Genomic DNA, 18,670 nt, shown 5'->3' with positions numbered 1-18,670 from the left:
ATTTCTCTCCCGGAACCAAGTAAACTCCTTAGACACAAGTTGCAGGCCATTATCTGATATCAGCTCTTCTGGTAGTCCATATGAAGCAAACAGGCCCGAAGCACTTCAGTGGTGTTGTGAGGTGGTGAAGGACATGAGAAAAACTTCCAACCACTTTGAATGGCTATCAATGAAAACTAAAGAGTACTGCTCATCCTTCTCAGCAAAATCGATGTGAATTCTTTGCCACACTTTTTTTTTTGCCATCTCCAAGAGTGTAGCAGTGCCAGCACTGGCTTTTTTTTTTGGTACAGCTTGGCAGAAAACAGCAAACATACACAAGTTCTTTAATTTTGCAATCACAGCCTGGCCACCAGAGATAGCTAAAGGCGAGAGCCTTCATGTGACAGATAACTAGATGTTCATGATGCAAGTCTTCCAGTAATCTCTGTTGATAAACTGGGGGTATAAAGACTCATTGGCCCCAGAGAATGAGCCTTGTTCTGCTGACAACTCCTGTCTCCATATGAAGTAAGGCCTCAGCGCTTCGTCCTGCACATAACTAGGCCATCCATTCATGATGGAGCTCCACACCTTGCTGAGTACAGGATCTTTCACAGTAGCTCTCTCAATGTCGTTGGCACAAACTGGTACCTCCTCCACATGTGAGAAGTAGAAAATACTTCCCTTTTCTGCTGCGCTGTCCACCGAGGCTCCAGTAGGTGTGACAAAGCATTAGCGTTTGCATGATCAGTTGATTTCCTGTATTCAATTTCATAGTTGTACTTCATGAGAATGAGAGCCCAGTGTTGTCGCTGCTCGAACCCCTGTGCCGATCCACGGAGGGCTGCAGACTACCATATGCCTCCTCCGATATATGTGGAGTCGTCAACTGCTTCTTTTCACCTGACAGTGACGAGTTTCACCAGGGGGACGTAGCTCTTTGGAGGATCACGCCACTCCCCCTAGTTCCCCCTCCCCCATGAACAGGCGCCCCAACCGACCAGAAGAGGAGCTAGTGCAGCGACCAGGACACATACCCACATCCGGCTTCCTACCTGCAGACACAGCCAACTGTACAATTGTGTCTGTAGGGACGCCCGACCAAGCCGGAGGTAACACGGGGATTTGAACCGGCAATCCCCGTGTTAATAGGCAATGGAATAGACCGCTACATTACCCGGACGCCCCTAATATCACAATATTTTTGACTGAATACCTCGATATTGATAATATGATGATATTTTGGGGTATGAATTGACGTGCTTTCATAAGATATTTAAACACAAGCAAATTTTGAGATTGATCATTAGTAATGTGGATATGATGACCGAGCAGGTAGAAAAATCTACTGTTCATTTCACTCAGCTATGTAAAACAGTCAAATAAATTGCATCACTTCAGAATCAGAACCAGAATCAACTTTTATTGGCCAAGGCCATTACTTTACTTTAATGCAGACTTTAAGACCAAGGAATGACACCGTTTAAGTTATATCATCAAAATCCTAGACAATATCTTGTCTCATATCATGACATCTATATTTTATCCTTAAATTTCCCAGCTCTACAGTCAGACGAACACAGAAATCAAACATAGAGCAAACATAGCAGATCATCATCACCATCATCTGCAGTCACTCGGGGTTGAGTGTGATTGTCCTCCTTCTAGATCCTTGTGGGTTTTCAGGTGGGTGTTGAGGCCGGTCCTGGAGCCGTATCTTTTGGGGCAATGTGGGCAAGGGTGTGAAGAAGTGGTTGAGGGTGTGGTTTGGGCCTTTCTGGTAACTTGCTCCTTTCTGAGTGCACTTGTTTTCAGCAGCACAGTGGAGGTCATAGCTGTAATGCGCAGCACTCCCATGGACAGCCAGTCTCCAGGCCTCCCTGACTGCTGCTTGTTCCAAAGTATTAAGGTTGATGCCCAACCTTTTGGTGTGGGCCTTGATGTTACCTATATATATTGCTTCTTTTGTCCTCCTGGGGCATGGCATCCTGTCATCAGCTGAGGGTAAAGGACTTGTTTTGCACAGCACATTCCACTTCCGGTGTGGGAAGATGGTGGCGCAAATTCACGTTTGCAGCGGCCTCACCCGGTACTGTCCGTGCAGTGTCTTTGTCCATGTCTGCATCTAAGTTTGTGTCTTTGTTTAATGGCTGGGAGAGCTAGCACTGGAGCGGTTGAGAGAGCTTGGTCTGCTACATCCTGTGGGCCCAGGGACCACAGCCCTGTCCGGAGCTGCACCCGAAGAGGGATCACCCAGGGCAGTCTATCGGGAGGAGGAAGCAGGGCAGGCTAAGCTAACTGCTAGCCCATGCAGACCGGCAGTTCCGACAGTCATCCTGGCTGGCGTTTGTTCCCTTGGACAGTGGTTTTTTTTTTAATAGTGTGACTATGTGTGTTAGTTTGGATGTTGTAATGACCTACTTCTCACTCTCACAGATGATAACACCGTGTCTGAATTAGCCGTGGAACTTCGGCATGTTTATTTCGCTCCATGCATAATGTGCACATAATCCGACTGACTCTCGTCTACCTTCCCGCTCCCCGTGGCTGCCCTGTTTTCTATCCCACAATTCCCTGTGTCCTTAAAGGTGTATTCCCCTAATACTGAACATCACAGATGTGTGTTCTTGTAGTTTTTGGATGTGTTTTTGTCTTTGTGTTGCACTGCTGTGGGCTGGGGGAAGCGATATTTCGTTTCATTTCATGTATGTCATGTACACAAGTACATGACATAAAATGACAAAGTGTTCGTGATCCCTGATAACTAACTGTACACATGACAACATGAATACATAAACGCTGAAAAGTTCCTAAAATCAAATCAGTTCCAGTTTATAAATAAATAAAAATAAAAAAGCAGTTTGGCGCATCTGAGCCGATTTAGCCTGGTGATAGCCTGAGGCGGAAAGGAGTTTTCGGACCTAAGAGGCAAATCGCTTTGAGCTGTCACATCCGTCAGACTGGCCCAAGACGTCGTCCTGTGTGTAACTACTCCCAATATTACATTTTATCATATTGCAGCGAATTAGGGGGGCAGCCGAGAACCGCCACAGCCGGGACGCGAACTCGTGTCCTCCGCACCGCAGGCGACAACGTTAACCAGTCAACTAAAGGGTCCGACCCGTAGCCAAGGGCTGTGGTCGGACCCTTTAGTCGACGAAAGACCCTTCAGTTTGACTGTTTTATATAGCTGAGTGAACGTACACGAATAAGTGTCTACTTATCCCTGCACGTTACACTACCCCCCCTCTTTCGGGAAGCGCGTCCCCGCGCTTCAGCATTTCAACTCCCTCACGCCTCTGGGCGCACGCGCTTCCGATGACCTCACGGTCTCATCATCCCACTTCTGACACTAATGCAGCGAATTGGGGGGAGGGGGGGGCAGCCCGTGAACCGCCACAACCGAGACGCGAACCCGTATCCCCTGCACCGCAGCGACAACGTTAACCAGTCGACTAAAGGGTGCGACCAGTTAGCCAAGGACCAACGTGTCTACTTATTCGTGTACGTTACAATATCATCAGTGCAAAATGAGTCCTGTTGGTCAACAGCCATTTCTTAGCAAAATACCTTTTAGGGTCCATGAGGATTTAGCTAGCCATGTAGCTTACTGTAAGCTACTAATAAGACACGTTAGCCCCTAGCTAGCTAACGGGTCTGACCCTTTAGCCGAGCGGTTAGTGATGTCGCCTTGTGGCGCAGTACACCCCGTATCGAATCCCGCACCGGGCAAGAAAATAACCGGTCACATTGGTGGCAGCGGTGGGATCCGGAAGTGTGCAGATCCTCAGAAGTCTCTTCGGAGCGCGGGAATAACAAAGCGCGAGGGCGCGCTTCCGGGGAGGGTGACGACTGTAAACTACTAATAAGACACGTTAGCCCCTAGCTAACGGGTTTGACCCTTTAGCCGAGCGGTTAGTGATGTCGCCTTGTGGTGCAGTACACCCCGTATCGAATCCCGCACAGGGCAAGAAAATAACCGGTTACATTACCTAGTAAAACTAGCATCAATGCCCTCTTGAAACTTGCTTTCACATTAACTTGTGAAACAATAAATTAAGTACACAAAGGTAGAATGATTAACAAACAGTCACATACCGCGTGCGCCTCCGACCGGAAATGTAGGGGTCATTACTATCTCTTAATGTCGCACCTGTGCTCTTCTTTTGCAGACACGTTACTCCGTGCGTAACTTCAGATGGCTCCGGCAATGTACGCATTTCCTCTCAAACTAGTTCACTTCAAGTTAAACTAGTTAACATGTGTTGTGTTTGTCTGTTTGATGTTGGTGAGTGAATCACGTCAGACGAACGAACTGTTATTTAACTTTATTTAGGAACAACTAGCTTCTTCTTCGGTCCCCTTACAGCAGTCCCTCTCCGCCGTCCATCGTCTCACAGTGCCACCAAGTGGCAATAGAATGTAGTGTCCACAAAAACAACAACAAGACGAGTATCTTGCCTATTCAACGTAGTAGCTCACTTTGAACAGTAGATGTCATTATTACCCAAAATATTGGGAAACCAAAAGTTATATTTACAAATATTAGTTATAATATGATTACGCAACAACACTTATTATACTAAAACTCTTTCCTCTGGGAAGTTTTCTTTTTAAAGATATTAAGAAAGAAGCACATGTTCCTGCTACACCAGCAGTGGCTAAGCATGTGCCATGGAGAGAGAGCCACGTGTATGCAGGTTTTCCTTCCAGCCGGACTCCACACCAGGGGATTTCACTGACGCCTTCTTCCTCTTTGGTTGAAGGGTTGCTAATCAGTGAAATCACCTGGCGTGCAGTCCGGCTGGAAGGAAAACCTGCACACACGTGGCTCTCTCTCCATGGCACATGCTTAGCCACCCCTGGTGTGTGCCCCTGCTTTAGTGAACGTAAGGCCGTGGCTGTTTCTGAAATCCTGGATGGAAAGAAAACGGAACGGGACCAGTTGGTACTTGTTTAACAGCCCACAGTAACGCTGCCATGCACGCTCCTTCTCTTCCAGAACCCCCCCCCCCCAAAAAAAACACACACACAAACACACAATGTAGTACAATGCTCCTAAAATGAAAATGTTGTATGTATATTTCTGCAGCGGCTGTTGGAATGGAGTACTCTAGACAAGTCCAGTGAATTGTGGAGTTTTTGCCGATGCAACGATTGAACAAAGGCACCTGGCTCGATGTCAGCTGACAACCTCTTCCTGTCTTTTCTTTGTTCCTCTTTCTCTCCACGCCTTCACTATGTGTCTCTCTCTCTCGCCTTTCCTCCTACACCTACCCACTTCCCTCTCTGTTATTCTATCGCTCTGCTCAATTCCGTACCTCTCCGTCTACTTCCTACTGCAGTACTGCCTTTTAACCTCTCCCCCTCCCTCCCTCCCTCTCGCTCTCTCTCTCACCCCCTCTCTCTCTCGCTCTCTCTCACACTCACTCACTCAATTCAATTCAATGATGCTTTATTGGCACGACTGCATTAATTACGATGTCCCCAATGCAAAGCAGGTCAACAGAGCAGCAAACCAAATAAATAAAAAACAAAACAAAGGGGAAAAGGAATAGGTGGAACCAGCTGACTGAGGGGACTCTGTCTTAGCTCTTGGATGTGGACTGCTTTAAACTGCGGTGTGTGGTGGGGACTTGGTTTAAGGTGCATCCAGAAGTTAAGTGATCTGTTTTGGATATTTATTATCGATGGGAAACGGCCTCGTTCTGCCCCGCATGCGTTTGGTGGGGTTTTCCTTTGTACGTTTAGCAATGGTTTTGACAGAATTCTGCATGCAGGGCTTCTGTTGGACGTTGGTCCCATCTAGTAGTGGTCTTGCTGACGGAGTGGACCCCATACTTCTCTTCCATACACTGCCATGGGCAGGAGGACACTGTCAGAGATTTTGGACAAGATTTTGACTGGGATGTCCGTTTTATAGAATTTTCTTTTTATTGCGTAGAAAGCTCTTCGGGCTTTCTCTTTCAGTGCCAGACCAAAGCTTCCCGAGGCACTGACCCCCAGTCCCACTGACCCCCAGTCCCACTGACCCTCAGTCCCACTGACCCCCAGTCCCACTGACCTTCAGTCCCACTGACCCTCAGTCCCACTGACCCCCAGTCCCGCTGACCCCCAGTCCCGCTGACGCCCAGTCCCGCTGACCCCCAGTCCCACTGACCCTCAGTCCCACTGACCCCCAGTCCCACTGACCCTCAGTTCCACTGACCCCCAGTCCCACTGACCCCCAGTCCCACTGAACTTCAGTCCCGCTGACCCTCAGTCCCGCTGACCCCCAGTCCCACTGACCCCCAGTCCCACTGACCCTCAGTCCCACTGACCCCCAGTCCCAGACCTTCAGTCCCGCTGACCTTCAGTCCCGCTGACCCTCAGTCCCACTGACCCTCAGTCCCACTGACCCCCAGTCCCACTGACCTTCAGTCCCGCTGACCTTCAGTCCCACTGACCTTCAGTCCCGCTGACCCTCAGTCCCACTGACCTTCAGTCCCACTGACCCCCCAGTCCCACTGACCTTCAGTCCCGCTGACCTTCAGTCCCGCTGACCCTCAGTCCCGCTGACCCTCAGTCCCACTGACCTTCAGTCCCGCTGACCTTCAGTCCCGCTGACCCTCAGTCCCACTGACCTTCAGTCCCGCTGACCCTCAGTCCCACTGACCCTCAGTCCCACTGACCCTCAGTCCCAGCTATTCCTAATTTAGCGTGTGCTCTGGGGTGGTGTTACCTAGAGTAAATAGGTGTCTACTTTCCTGACACCTGGGCTTCTTCTGGAAGGTCATACTTTTTGTCTTTTTTAAGTTGACTGCCAGGGCCCAGTTCTGACAGTATTCCTCTAGCAGACCCAGATGCTGCTGTAGACCCTGTTCTGTGGGTGACAGCAGCACCCGGTCATCTGCATAGAGCAAGAATTTAACTTCTGTGTTGTTTAGGGTGAGGCCAAGAGCTGCAGCTCTCGCTCTCGCTCTCTCTCTCTCTCTCTCTCTCTCTCTCTCTCTCTCTCTCTCTCTCTCGTCCCTAAAGTGATGTTATTGGTCTTGTCATGTGTTCTTCTAGAGCTGTGGGGAAAACATGTCTTCTCATCAGCTACACAACCAACGCCTTCCCTGGGGAGTACATTCCTACTGTGTGAGTAACACACACACACACACACATACACACACACACATCTTTGTTTTTTGCTATACTTGTCCAAGTATCCTCGCTCTTCACTCAATTACCATCTGTCCTTGTGAAAAAGGGACTATTTAAGTTCCACCTGACTCTGAAAACAAACGTTTTGCGTCGGATAATTATTGCTCTTATTGAAAGATCATCCACCACATACCGTTGATCATCCGTAATATTACAATGCTTTCATCTATGCAAGTATGCAAGAGGATTCTGCTTAATTAAATGAAACTTCCTTGGTGGGAGGCGCTAACTTGGTATTTTGTTGAATACAGTTCTCTCAGGGCGGCGCGATGGTGCAGTGGTTAGCGCGGTCGCCTCACAGCAAGAGGGACCTGGGTTCGAGCCCCGGGGTAGTCCAACCTTGGGGGTCGTCCCGGGTCGTCCTCTGTGTGGAGTTTGCATGTTCTCCCCGTGTCTGCGTGGGTTTCCTCCGGGTGCTCCGGTTACCTCCCACAGTCCAAAGACACGTAGGTCAGGTGACTCACCCGTACCTGTGTGGTGGCCTGGCGGTCTGTCCAGGGTGTCTCCCCGCCTGCCGCCCAGTGACTGCTGGGACAGACTCCAGCACCCCCGCGACCCTGAGAGCAGGATAAGCGGTTCAGATAATGGATGGATGGACACTTCTCTCAGTCACGTAAACATACTTGGTGACAAGTGTTCGATGCTAATTAATCAGCCTTCTGCGGTAAAATGAGCATGAACTGGTTACATTTTACTTCATTTAACTCGCTGAAATCTAACGACGAAATGTATCAAATCATATGGGGTTTTAAATAGCCACGTGGATTGTATGTGAATTACCATTTCAAGCAAGGTCTACAACACAGCCGTTGTCCCGTCTCTACTATGGACCCTTCTACAGTTGGGAAACAGGGATCACGTGATTTAGTATGCGCGCGCATTTTGGTAGCAAAAATTGATTTTACTATTTGCGACCATACAATTGTATGCTATAACATCTTATTTATGCTACAGTAGGCCATAGCTTCTGTTTGTTATGATAGCCACTTACGTGTTTATCCAGATTCGTTTTGTTGCTCGTAGCCACACTCTCGGCCCGTTTGCATTGAGCGGTCTTTCCCCCGATGGAGGGCGCTAGAAATCAATACCTTTACTTTTGCTAGACCTGTTCTGGCAACCCACAACGCAACAGGGTGACGTTTCAAAAACGTAAATAATCAACCGATCGAAAATCCACTCGCACTCTGCATTCATTGGAGATGGAGAAGTTGCCTCTTTTGCTGCCAAAATGCGCGCGCATACTATGAGTGACGTCTATACTCCACTGAACGCATGACCCTGAATCGCAAGCGCATCAAGAAGCTCACCGGCGTGCAGCGTCGTCGTCTGCGAAAGCCGCTGCGAATCAGACGGGAGGACGAGGTGCCCGCCGTGGAGGTACTGAGACGTGCTGGTACCGTCGGCGCTGGAGGCCCTGATAACAGCCTCCCAGCCCAGACGGGCCGGCCACGTGAGGAGAACGCCACACAACCGCCTGCCAAAGGAGGTTTTCTACGGGGGGGGGGGGGCGGTGCCAAGGGAAGCAGGGAGGCCAGAAGCCACGCTTCAAAGATGTCCTCAAGCGCCACATGAATGTTACTCTTCCTGTCTCCGTCTTCTGACCACCTTCGCCGGAAGTTACAGGGGAACCGAATTTATTTGGGATCCAGGGCCGAGGTTCGCTGTCCGTCACTGCCTGGTGCTAGCTAGCTAGCTAGCTAAACTCCGGAGCACAACCCAACACGGTTCAATAGTTCACTCCGTCTGAAAATGGCGAGGACGCCGTCTTCTCTCTTCGGAAACACATTTAATCCTTCTTCACAGCTGCACAAAACGTTGACATAGGTCCAATACATCATCACAGTTCTTACTAATAATATTTCCTTTCACTTGCGCGGAGGTCCCACTACCGTTCGCGCCACACAACCACAACTTCCTCATTCCCCCCTCCATACCAACCAATCAGAGTCCGACCCCAGATCTTGCTCTTAAAGCGGTACACCCTTATTTACCAACATGAGGATCTGCGGCACAGATGACCGCAGCTGGGACACAGTGGCCCTGGACAGACAGAGGTGGCGCTCCACAGTAAGGCAATCGGGAACACTTGTTGAACAGAAGAGACAAGAAGCCTATGACAAGGCCCGCCATGCCAGAAACAACAGACCAACTCAAACAACATTCATCTGTGACAAATGTGTACGATATTGTCGCTCTAGTGCGGCCTGATGGCCCACCCGGCGTGCTTGCCGAGGGGCGTAACGAGGGGAGGGGGTGCAGAGGGTGCAATGCACACAGGCGCCGCATCAGCGGGGGCGCCAAAAGTACAGTGTACAGTAAACAATTTCTGGTTATAGGCCTGTTTGTTTTTAAAAGTTTAATGTTTATAAATATTATTACTTAGATGAGAATTTGGGATTAGAATATATAGTTACATGTTATATTTTTTAATTATAATATATAGATTTTTTTTTTTTTGCGTATGGTCTTTTGGCGCCCTCGCTGATGCGGCGCCTGTGTGCATCGCACCCTCTGCACCCGCCCCCCCTCGTTAAGCCCCTCACAGGCATCATCGTTTCCATGGACTCCCAAAGACATTGAGCAAGTTATTGATCATGTATAAAGGATAACATTTTGAAAGATGTAAAAGCATAACGGTCTTGGTGGCGCCAGTCAGAAACTCAGTCCGGGCTATTTTAGCACATCTGCAACGTGGTGTTTCTCGTAGGTCTGCACTGTTGGATGATCCAAAGTTTAGGTCACGGGGGAAAAAAAATCAGAATGAGTCTTGATTTCAAGTTTTCTTTATATATATATATATTCACTGCGTTCTATATCAAGGTCATTGTGGCTTGGTTTCATTGAGAGAAAAAGCGAGGGCTCCGGATCGTTAGAGTAATTAGCATGGGAAGGAAAACAAAAATTCTCAAGATTATGCAAAGATGAGAGGCTTTGCTTTTGACTGAGTGCCGCATTCTGTTTTCTTCTCCTTCTCATCATAAGGAAAAGCAGATGACATCAACCTCAGATCTGAATCGACTACTGAAGCTGTTGTTGTGCGCCGAGCCGTGGAATTAGAAAGCTTTTTGTTTTCAGCACACACTATGCGATAGTCATCCAGACAACGGCTGGTTCCTGAATTAATCTATCCTTGGCTTCCCTTGCAGATTTGACAACTATTCGGCTAACGTGATGGTGGATAGTAAGCCAGTCAACCTTGGCCTCTGGGATACAGCTGGACAGGAAGACTATGACCGGCTCCGTCCGCTGTCCTACCCACAGACGGTACGGGACCCCACACACACACACACTGAGGGGCCATGTAGTACGGCCGAGTCACCTGACCTACATGTCTTTGGACTGTGGGAGGAAACCGGAGCCCCCCGGAGGAAACCCACACAGACATGGACTCCACACAGAGGATGACTCCCAAGGTTTCACTACCCGGGGCTCGAACCCAGAACCTTCTTGCTGTGAGGCCACCGCGCTAATCACTGCGCCACCATGCCGCCTGAATCAGGAACAGGAAGCACTTTGTCATTTCACCTCATGTACTTGTGCACATGAAGTGAAACAAAATGCTGTTTCCCCCAGCCCACAACGGTGCAACACACACACAAAAACACATTCAAGAACTACAACACACCAATATTTTTTTCCTAGGATAAATCTGGAAAGTTCCTGCCCTCAGATGCCAGATCTGCCTGTCAGTCAACTTTCTGGATTCATCCTAGGGGAAAAAAAATTGCTTACTGTACACACACAGTTAAGTTGGCACAGTTAGCTTGCTTGCAAACGTGGCTAATGGCTAACAGTTAGCTAGCAAACATGGCTAGGGTTAGGGTTAGAGTTGTTGCGCGTTCGCATCGGCCTTGACTGACAGGCAGATCTGGCCAATCCTAGCGCCTGGGGGCGTGAGCTTTCCGGATTCATCCTAGGAAAAAAATATTCGCGTACAACACATATTCAAACTAACACATATATCCACACTAAAAAAAAGAACGCAATCACTGTCCAAGGGAACAAACGCCAGCCAGGATGACTGTCAGAACCGCCGGTCTGCATGAGCTAGCAGGTAGCTTAGCCGGCCCCGATTACGCACCCTGTCAGACCGTCCTCCCGTGTTTCCTCCTCGGGCGCAGCTCCAGGCAGGGGCCGTGGTCCCTGTGGCATCCGGATAAAGCAGACCAAGCCCTCCCAGCCGATCCAGCTCCAGCTCTCCCAGCCAGACACCCCTGACACACCTCCCCGCACTCCACACGACGACAGTCAATGCCAGGTGAGGCGGCCATCAGACCGCCCTTGGTGTTATCCGAACTGCCACTCTGCATGGGCTAGCAGTTAGCTTAGCCCGCCCCGCTTCCGCGTCCTGTCAGACCGCCCTCAGGGTTATCTCCTCGGGTGCAGCTGCGGGCAAGGCCGCGGTCCCTGGGCCCACAGCGCAGCAGACCAAGCTCTCCCAGCCAACAAACGAAGAGAAAAACTCAAGACGCAGAGGTGGACAAAGACACTGCATCGCTGGTACTGGGTGAGGCCGACACAAACGTGAATTTGCCCCGCCATCTTCCCACACCGGTACTGGGTGAGGCTGCTGCAAACGTGAATTCATGCCGCCATCTTCCCACACCATACAGGAATATGCTTACACACACACACACACACACACACACGAGCATATCACCTACTCAGTCAAAACACCAATATTCCCATTGTCCTCTGAGTGTTAGTAGCACAGTGGATGATACTGACTGAAACCGAGAGACAAGATGCTGCCAAATTCTTTTAGACTCAGGATGACTGAGTATCCCCACACCCAGTGATGAGATGGGAAGTTAGAGAGAGAGTTAGTTGACGCTGACAAAGACATTTAGTATAAGTCTACCTGAGGGCGGCACGGTGGCGCATTGGTTAGCGCAGTCGCCTAAGAACAAGAACGTCCTGGCTTTGAGACCTGGGGTAGTCCAACCTTGGGGATCATCCGAGGTCGTCCTCTGTGTGGAGTTTGCATGTTCTGCCCGTATCTGCGTGGGTTTCCTCCAGGTGCTCCGGCTTCCTCCCACAGTCCAAAGACATGTAGGTCAGGTGAATCGGCCATAATAAATTGCCCCTAGGTATGAATGTGTGTGTGTGTGTGTGTGTGTGTGTGTGTGTGTGTGTGTGTGTGTGTGTGTGTGTGTTGGCCCTGTGTGATTGCTTGGTGGCCTGTCCAGGGTGTCTCCCCCCCTGCTGCCCAATGACTGCTGGGATAGGCTCCAGCGACCCTGAGAGCAGGATAAGTGGTTCAGATAATGGATGGATGGAAGTCTACCTGAGAAAATCCTGGATAACAGTACCACGATGTAAACCCAACATGCCACACGGGGGTTCATTGATGAGCAGAGTCACTTCATAGCTAAAGGATGCTGGGTTACATGTTCACCCTGTGTCTGCAAATATTATAGATAAGAAAAACACAATGGAAAAGATTGTGCTCAAGAAACCTGGACCGATCTGCCGGATAACCTTCTAGATAACCATATATGCATCTCCTCATTTTCTCCTCCCCTCTATGTCGTTCCCTTTCACCATTTTTTTGCTGATTTATCGCTTTACATTTGTCTCTCTGATCCATTCTTCTTCCTTGTCTCATCCCTCTTCCCTTCCCTCTGTGTAGGACGTGTTTCTCATCTGTTTCTCCCTGGTGAGCCCAGCGTCCTATGAAAACGTCAGAGCCAAGGTGAGACTTTCCTCTGGGACAAACTGGTGTCGTAGTGAGGGGGGGAAAGGGGAAGGACCTACCAGGGCCCAGAAAGGTGGTGGGAGGGCTCGGGAAGCCTGGAATTAAAAGTTTGTTTTGGTTTGCAAATTTGTACTTCTAACTAGTTAGTGTCATAACTTCAGTTAGAATTGGCTCAATACATCGGCTGAGGGACTTGAAGAAAATAGTGGAGGCTCTCTGAGACCCCTCTCACCCCTCTCTGAGGTCCCTCACCCCTTACAAAAGGTGCAAAATGGTTTAGTCCACCCCTCACGAGCATCTCTCAATGCAGCCCATCTAGTCCTGTTGCGAGTGACTGCTGATACAAGCAAAAGCAAAGTCATGTCTTTCCCAAAGAAAGCAAAATCTGGGTTCCAGAAAAGAAAAGAAAAAAGGGAGAGAAGGCAAAATGGGGGAAAACAACCGTTAAGTAATTTCTTCCAAAAGAAAGGTGAGCTAGATGCTTATGAAAGAAAGGTGGCTAGCTAACTCCTACTACCACAGCTAGGTAGCAGCTAGTAGCTAGCTAACTCTTAACTCTTACTATCGGACACAGTAGGAGTTAGCTAGCTAGCTAGCTAGTATTGTAACACACGCAGACAGCATCTGTCAGCATCAGTACCCTGAGATGCATCAACGTTTGAAGTGAAACTATAATTTTTTTCGATCACTGCAAAATAGTTAAGTTACGTTAAGTCAGGTTAAAATAGATTAACGTACTGTGATTGTAAATAATATACAGTATGCTAGAACTCAAAAAAGTGATGCGTGAGAAACAAAAGAGGAAAGGGGCCTACAGAGACTGCTTATGTACAGGGCCCAGAATTTTGTGCTACACCCCTGGTGACAAATAAGTGACTGCTCCTCTCGATGAGTTGCAAAATCGTAATCCTAACCCTGACCTTTGTAAGTCTTTTAGATGAGTAGTCACCCACATGGTGCATTTTTGTTTAACATTCCTTTTTAGTCTTTCCATTTTGTTAACAACTCTTTATAGGTAGATCTGCTGTATACGTCACAATAATCAGGAGTCAGGAACATTTATTTGTCATTTCATTTCATGCACTTGTGTACATGAAATGAAACAAAATATTGTTTCCCTCAGCCCACAGCAGTCCAACGCAAAGACAAAAACACATATAGCCTACCTATAAAATTTTTTTTTTAAAAATCACTGTCCAAGACAGCGACCAGGATGACTGTCGGAACTGTCGGTCTGCATGGGCTAGCAGTTAGCTTAGCCTGCCCCGCTTCCACGTCCTGTCAGACTGCCCTTGGTGTTTCCTCCTCGTGCGCAGCTCTAGGCAGGGCGGTAGTCCTTGAGCCGACCGGATGCAGTAAACCAGGCTCCCCCCGCCGATCCAGTGCCAGCTCTCCCAGCCAGACACCTTCAGCATACCTCCCTGCACTCCACTCAACGACACTAAAAACACAGTCAACACCAGGCGAGGCCGCCGCCAGACCACCCTCAGTGTTATCAGAACTGCCAGTCTGCACGGGCTAGCAGTTGGCTTAGCCTGCCCCACTTCCGCGTCCTGTCAGACTGCCCTCAGTGCTTCCTCTTTGGGTGCAGCTCCAGGCAGGGCCGTGGTCCCTGGGTCCACAGGATGAAGCAGACCAAACTCTCCCAGCTGATCCAGCACCAGCTCTCCCAACCGTCATAAGTAGACACAAACTTAGATGCAGACGTGGACAAAGACACTGCATGGACGGTACTGGGTGGTGCCGCCGCAAACTTAAGTTCGCGACGCCAACTTTCCACATCGGCACTGGGTGAGGTCGCTGCAAACGTGAATTTGCTTCGCCATCTTCCCACACCGGAAGCGGAAGTCAATAAGTCAAGTCGGTAACACTTTAGTATGGGGAACGTAGTCACCATTAATTAGGTGCTTATTAGCATGCAAATTAGCAACATATTGGCTCTTAATTGGTCATTATTACGTACTCATTAATGCCTTATTCTGCATGGCCTTATTATACAACCAGTAAGCCATGAACTATGAGTTTTCCCTCTATAACCTAAGAATTATTGCTTATTAGTAGTACCATCTCAATATGCTTTGCTTAGTATGGCCTTTATAAGGTGGTAGTACCACAAGAAGAGTTATTCTCCCTTACTAACACTTAATGAATATGGTCTGTTCTTACATAACAACACACAAACTACAAGTGTTCATAGTGTTAAATTACTGTAAATTAATTTGTTGTTACTTAGAATATGTTCCCCATACTAAAGTGACATCTTGATCATTACTAATTCACTAGTAATTAAGTTTTTTTATGTTCCCCATACTAAAGTGTTACCGTCAAGTCAAATCTATTTTATTTGTATAGCCTAACATCGTAAATGGGGCAGCGTCCATGAGCTATTTTTAGCCCTTCCCTAGCGGAAACGGAAGTCAGACATCGGATGTACTAGACTACATTAAAAGTAAGCAGTTGTAATTTTCTTCGTTTTTTGCATAATTTAATATTACCGGATATATGGAAGCATATACGTGAGTTGGTGTCGTAAACACAGCCATGCTATATGTGCTCTGCATGTCTGACTTCCTGTGACGCGTCCATAGCAACGGCAATGCTGTGACATCACTCGGACGCTGCCCCATTACAAATTTGCCTCAAGCGGCTTTTACAGCAACACAACATCCTGTCCTTAGACCCTCCCATCGCATAAGGATCAACTCCCTAAAAAAAAACCCTTTCACAGGGAGAAAGAATAGGACGAAACCCCAGGGAGAGCAACAGAGGAGGGATCTCTCTCCCAAGACGGACAGATGTGCAATGGATGTTGTTTGTGCAGAATGAAACAATTTAGAGAATACAACATTGAAAGAGGATAACAGAATTATAATGGAATTATAAAATATATGAAGGATATGATGAGGAGGAAGACAAGCAGTGTGCAGATGCCACCGGAACAGTGCAGGACCCGAGCCATGCGACCAGCATCACCATGGAGACCAACATATATAATATATATATATATATATATATACATATATACACATATATATATATATATATATACATACACACACACACATATATATATGTATATATAGTATATATATATAAAAACATACATACGTGTATATATATATATATATATATATATAAACACATATATATATATAAATATATATATATATATAAACATATACATATCTATATATACTACACTTAGCACAAAAAGTAAGGAAGTTTGTGTTTGGTAGATTATTTCTTTGTTGTAACAATGCTTCTTGGCAATAAATCTTATACCGTTGGAAAGCCTGTTTATTCCCCTTTTAAACGGGGCCACATGTGTAAGGAACATGCATTTGTGGGATGAGCAGCAGAGCTGAGTATGTGGGTTGTGCCCATGAAACATTTGCCAAATCTTCTCTGCCAATGCGAAACAGTGTATTTTGCTGCTGCTATTGACTCTTGTTTTGAGCTTCTGGTACCCCAGGTGCTGACAATCAGCTGCCTGACAGAAGATTTATTGCCAAGAAGCATCGTTACAACAAAGAAATAATCTACCAAACACACATTTCCTTACTTTTTGTGCTAAGTTTATATATATATATATATATATATATATATATATATATATATATATATATATATATATAGCATAGCGTAGCGTAGCATATATATAGCATAGAGAGAGAGAGAGAGAGAGTCACACGTCGTCGTGAGAAAAGGATATAACATTAAAACAGGATGACAAAATTATATGGATTTATAAGATATATAAAACCAAAATGTGATGAGGGGGATGCCAAGCAGTGTGCAGGTGGCGACCACCATCACCACGGAGACGTGGGAGGAGGACCGACTGCACGTGCACACATGGGAGACTCACGTCGCACCATTCACACACACACAGAAGAAGCATGTTGCCCCCACCTCTGTTGGAGTCTCACATGTGCACGTTTTCCAAGTTTCATACGATTAAATCTCACCATGGAGACAAGGTGGAAAGAAACAAACGGATGGAAAGAATTAGCCTCTGCTTAGTTCCCACGTCTTCCCACTGTGAATACGTTGGCAGAAGTTACACAGTTCGACACTAGGTGGCAGTGGTGATACTTAGTAGTGACAGGGGTTAGTGAGACGTTTCATCTTGTTGTATTAGCAAACTAATCACTCTGCTGACCCAATTAATTAGCTCGTTTGATAGATTGTTTAGTGTGTGTGTGTGTGTGTGTGTGTGTGTGTGTTTACAATCAGGATGGTGTGTGAGTGAGAGAGAGAGAGAGAGAGAGAGAGAGAGAGAGAGAGAGAGAGAGAGAGAGAGAGAGAGAGAGAGAGAGAGAGAGCGAGAGAGAGAGAGAGAGTGTGTGTGTGTGTGGGGGGGGGGCTGGGCTGTGATGGCCTGTCCAGGGTGTCTCCTTGCCTGTCGCCCAATGACTGCTGGGATAGGCTCCAGCACCTCCGCGACCCTGAGCGCAGGATAAGCGGTTTGAATAATGGATGGATGGATGGATGGATGGAGCCATAAGCTTTTTTTTTTTTTTTGTCAGCAAAAAAACACAATCCACAAGGGCAAATCTGCTTTGTCAACTTATACATTCACATTGAAACGAGATTTTTAACATGTAGAAAAAGCAGTTTGCTGGTTTTAATGTTATTGGTTGATGTTAGCTTGCTGGGACTGCAATGGTAAGTAGTCTCTCTGTGAAATCCTCCCTGTGAATCTATCTATCTGCCCACTCATCCATCAGTCCATTTATCTGTAATCTCACAGTATGGAATATCCCCACGTGACGATAATAATATGTGAAACGGTAAAATGGTGCATTGCTCAAAAGCAGCATGCTCAACCTGTCTTTGCTACAGAGAGGTTGAAAGACCTAAAGACTGTAGGCTGGAACCAAGGTGAGAGGTAAGAACAGAGGCTGAATTTTAATTTCCTCTTCACAATCCTACAAAGAGATGGGGAGCGAGAGCACTAGAGGAGGTAAAACAGCGAGAGATACTCAGGGTATTCAAGAGTTTACATGATGCCAAGTAGAGATAGGTTGATAGCCAGACTTGGGTACAAGCTAAATAAAAAAGGGATTAGCCTAGTGATGTCCTGCTGAGAACCCTTACAGTGACTGCATTCAAGACCTTCTTTGATGTTCTTGAGAAGTCCTGTAGTTCTGGTGTTTTAAAAGACAGAAGGGCTCCGTTCACTTCCTCCTGCTCCTCCACTGCAGCACGAATGGACAAACATGGAAAAACAGGCTGCATAACTGGCTGAACCCCTCCACACTCTGCTCCTAGTGCCTCTCTGAAGACACCAGGAAGTGCACTGATCACTTCCTCCAACAGACTCTCCATTAGACGAAGAGATTTAAAACCAGTCTCTTGGCTCAAAATGTCAGCTGTTTACCACTGTCCTCCTGATCTGAGACACGCTATCTTCCTAAGTCCAGCTCTTGTAAGGCATCTCCATACACTGATGGAGAGCTGAGCATCCTGCAGTGTATCAGCACGTTATAGAACAGGGGTTCCTCTCCTACACTACCATAGATCTGAGAGCAGTCTCTCTTGTTCCCCAAGCTCGAAGGACAACCTGATAGAAAGGTGTTGTAGTGTTATAGTGAACTCCATGCCAGCTAGTTCCAGAAGGAACAAGTGCTTGTCATAATTCATAATCCTACGAAGCAACACAGATGCTGTTTCACACCAAAGCTGTTGTTTATGATATAATAGTTGCTCCACAGTTTGAAGGCGAAAAGCTGTGATATGACTGCAGAGGTCAATCAGGCCCTGGCCACCTTCTAACACTGGTAGAAACAACACAGCATA

General features: G+C 47.3%; 1 protein-coding gene across 1 annotated transcript in view; it reads left to right on the top strand.

The window, feature by feature from the left end:
* Nucleotides 1–18,670, top strand: part of LOC130113351 (ras-related C3 botulinum toxin substrate 2) — a 50,044-nt gene that overhangs the window by 19,104 nt on the left and 12,270 nt on the right. The window contains exons 2-4 of the mRNA XM_056280937.1: nt 7,033–7,104; nt 10,317–10,434; nt 12,803–12,865. Of these exons, the coding sequence (XP_056136912.1) occupies nt 7,033–7,104; nt 10,317–10,434; nt 12,803–12,865 (253 nt within the window). The remainder of the gene's footprint in view (nt 1–7,032; nt 7,105–10,316; nt 10,435–12,802; nt 12,866–18,670) is intronic.

This window comes from Lampris incognitus, chromosome 5 (assembly GCF_029633865.1).
Source record: "Lampris incognitus isolate fLamInc1 chromosome 5, fLamInc1.hap2, whole genome shotgun sequence".
Classification (NCBI taxonomy): domain Eukaryota; kingdom Metazoa; phylum Chordata; class Actinopteri; order Lampriformes; family Lampridae; genus Lampris; species Lampris incognitus.
This window is presented reverse-complemented; position numbering and strand designations above follow the sequence as displayed.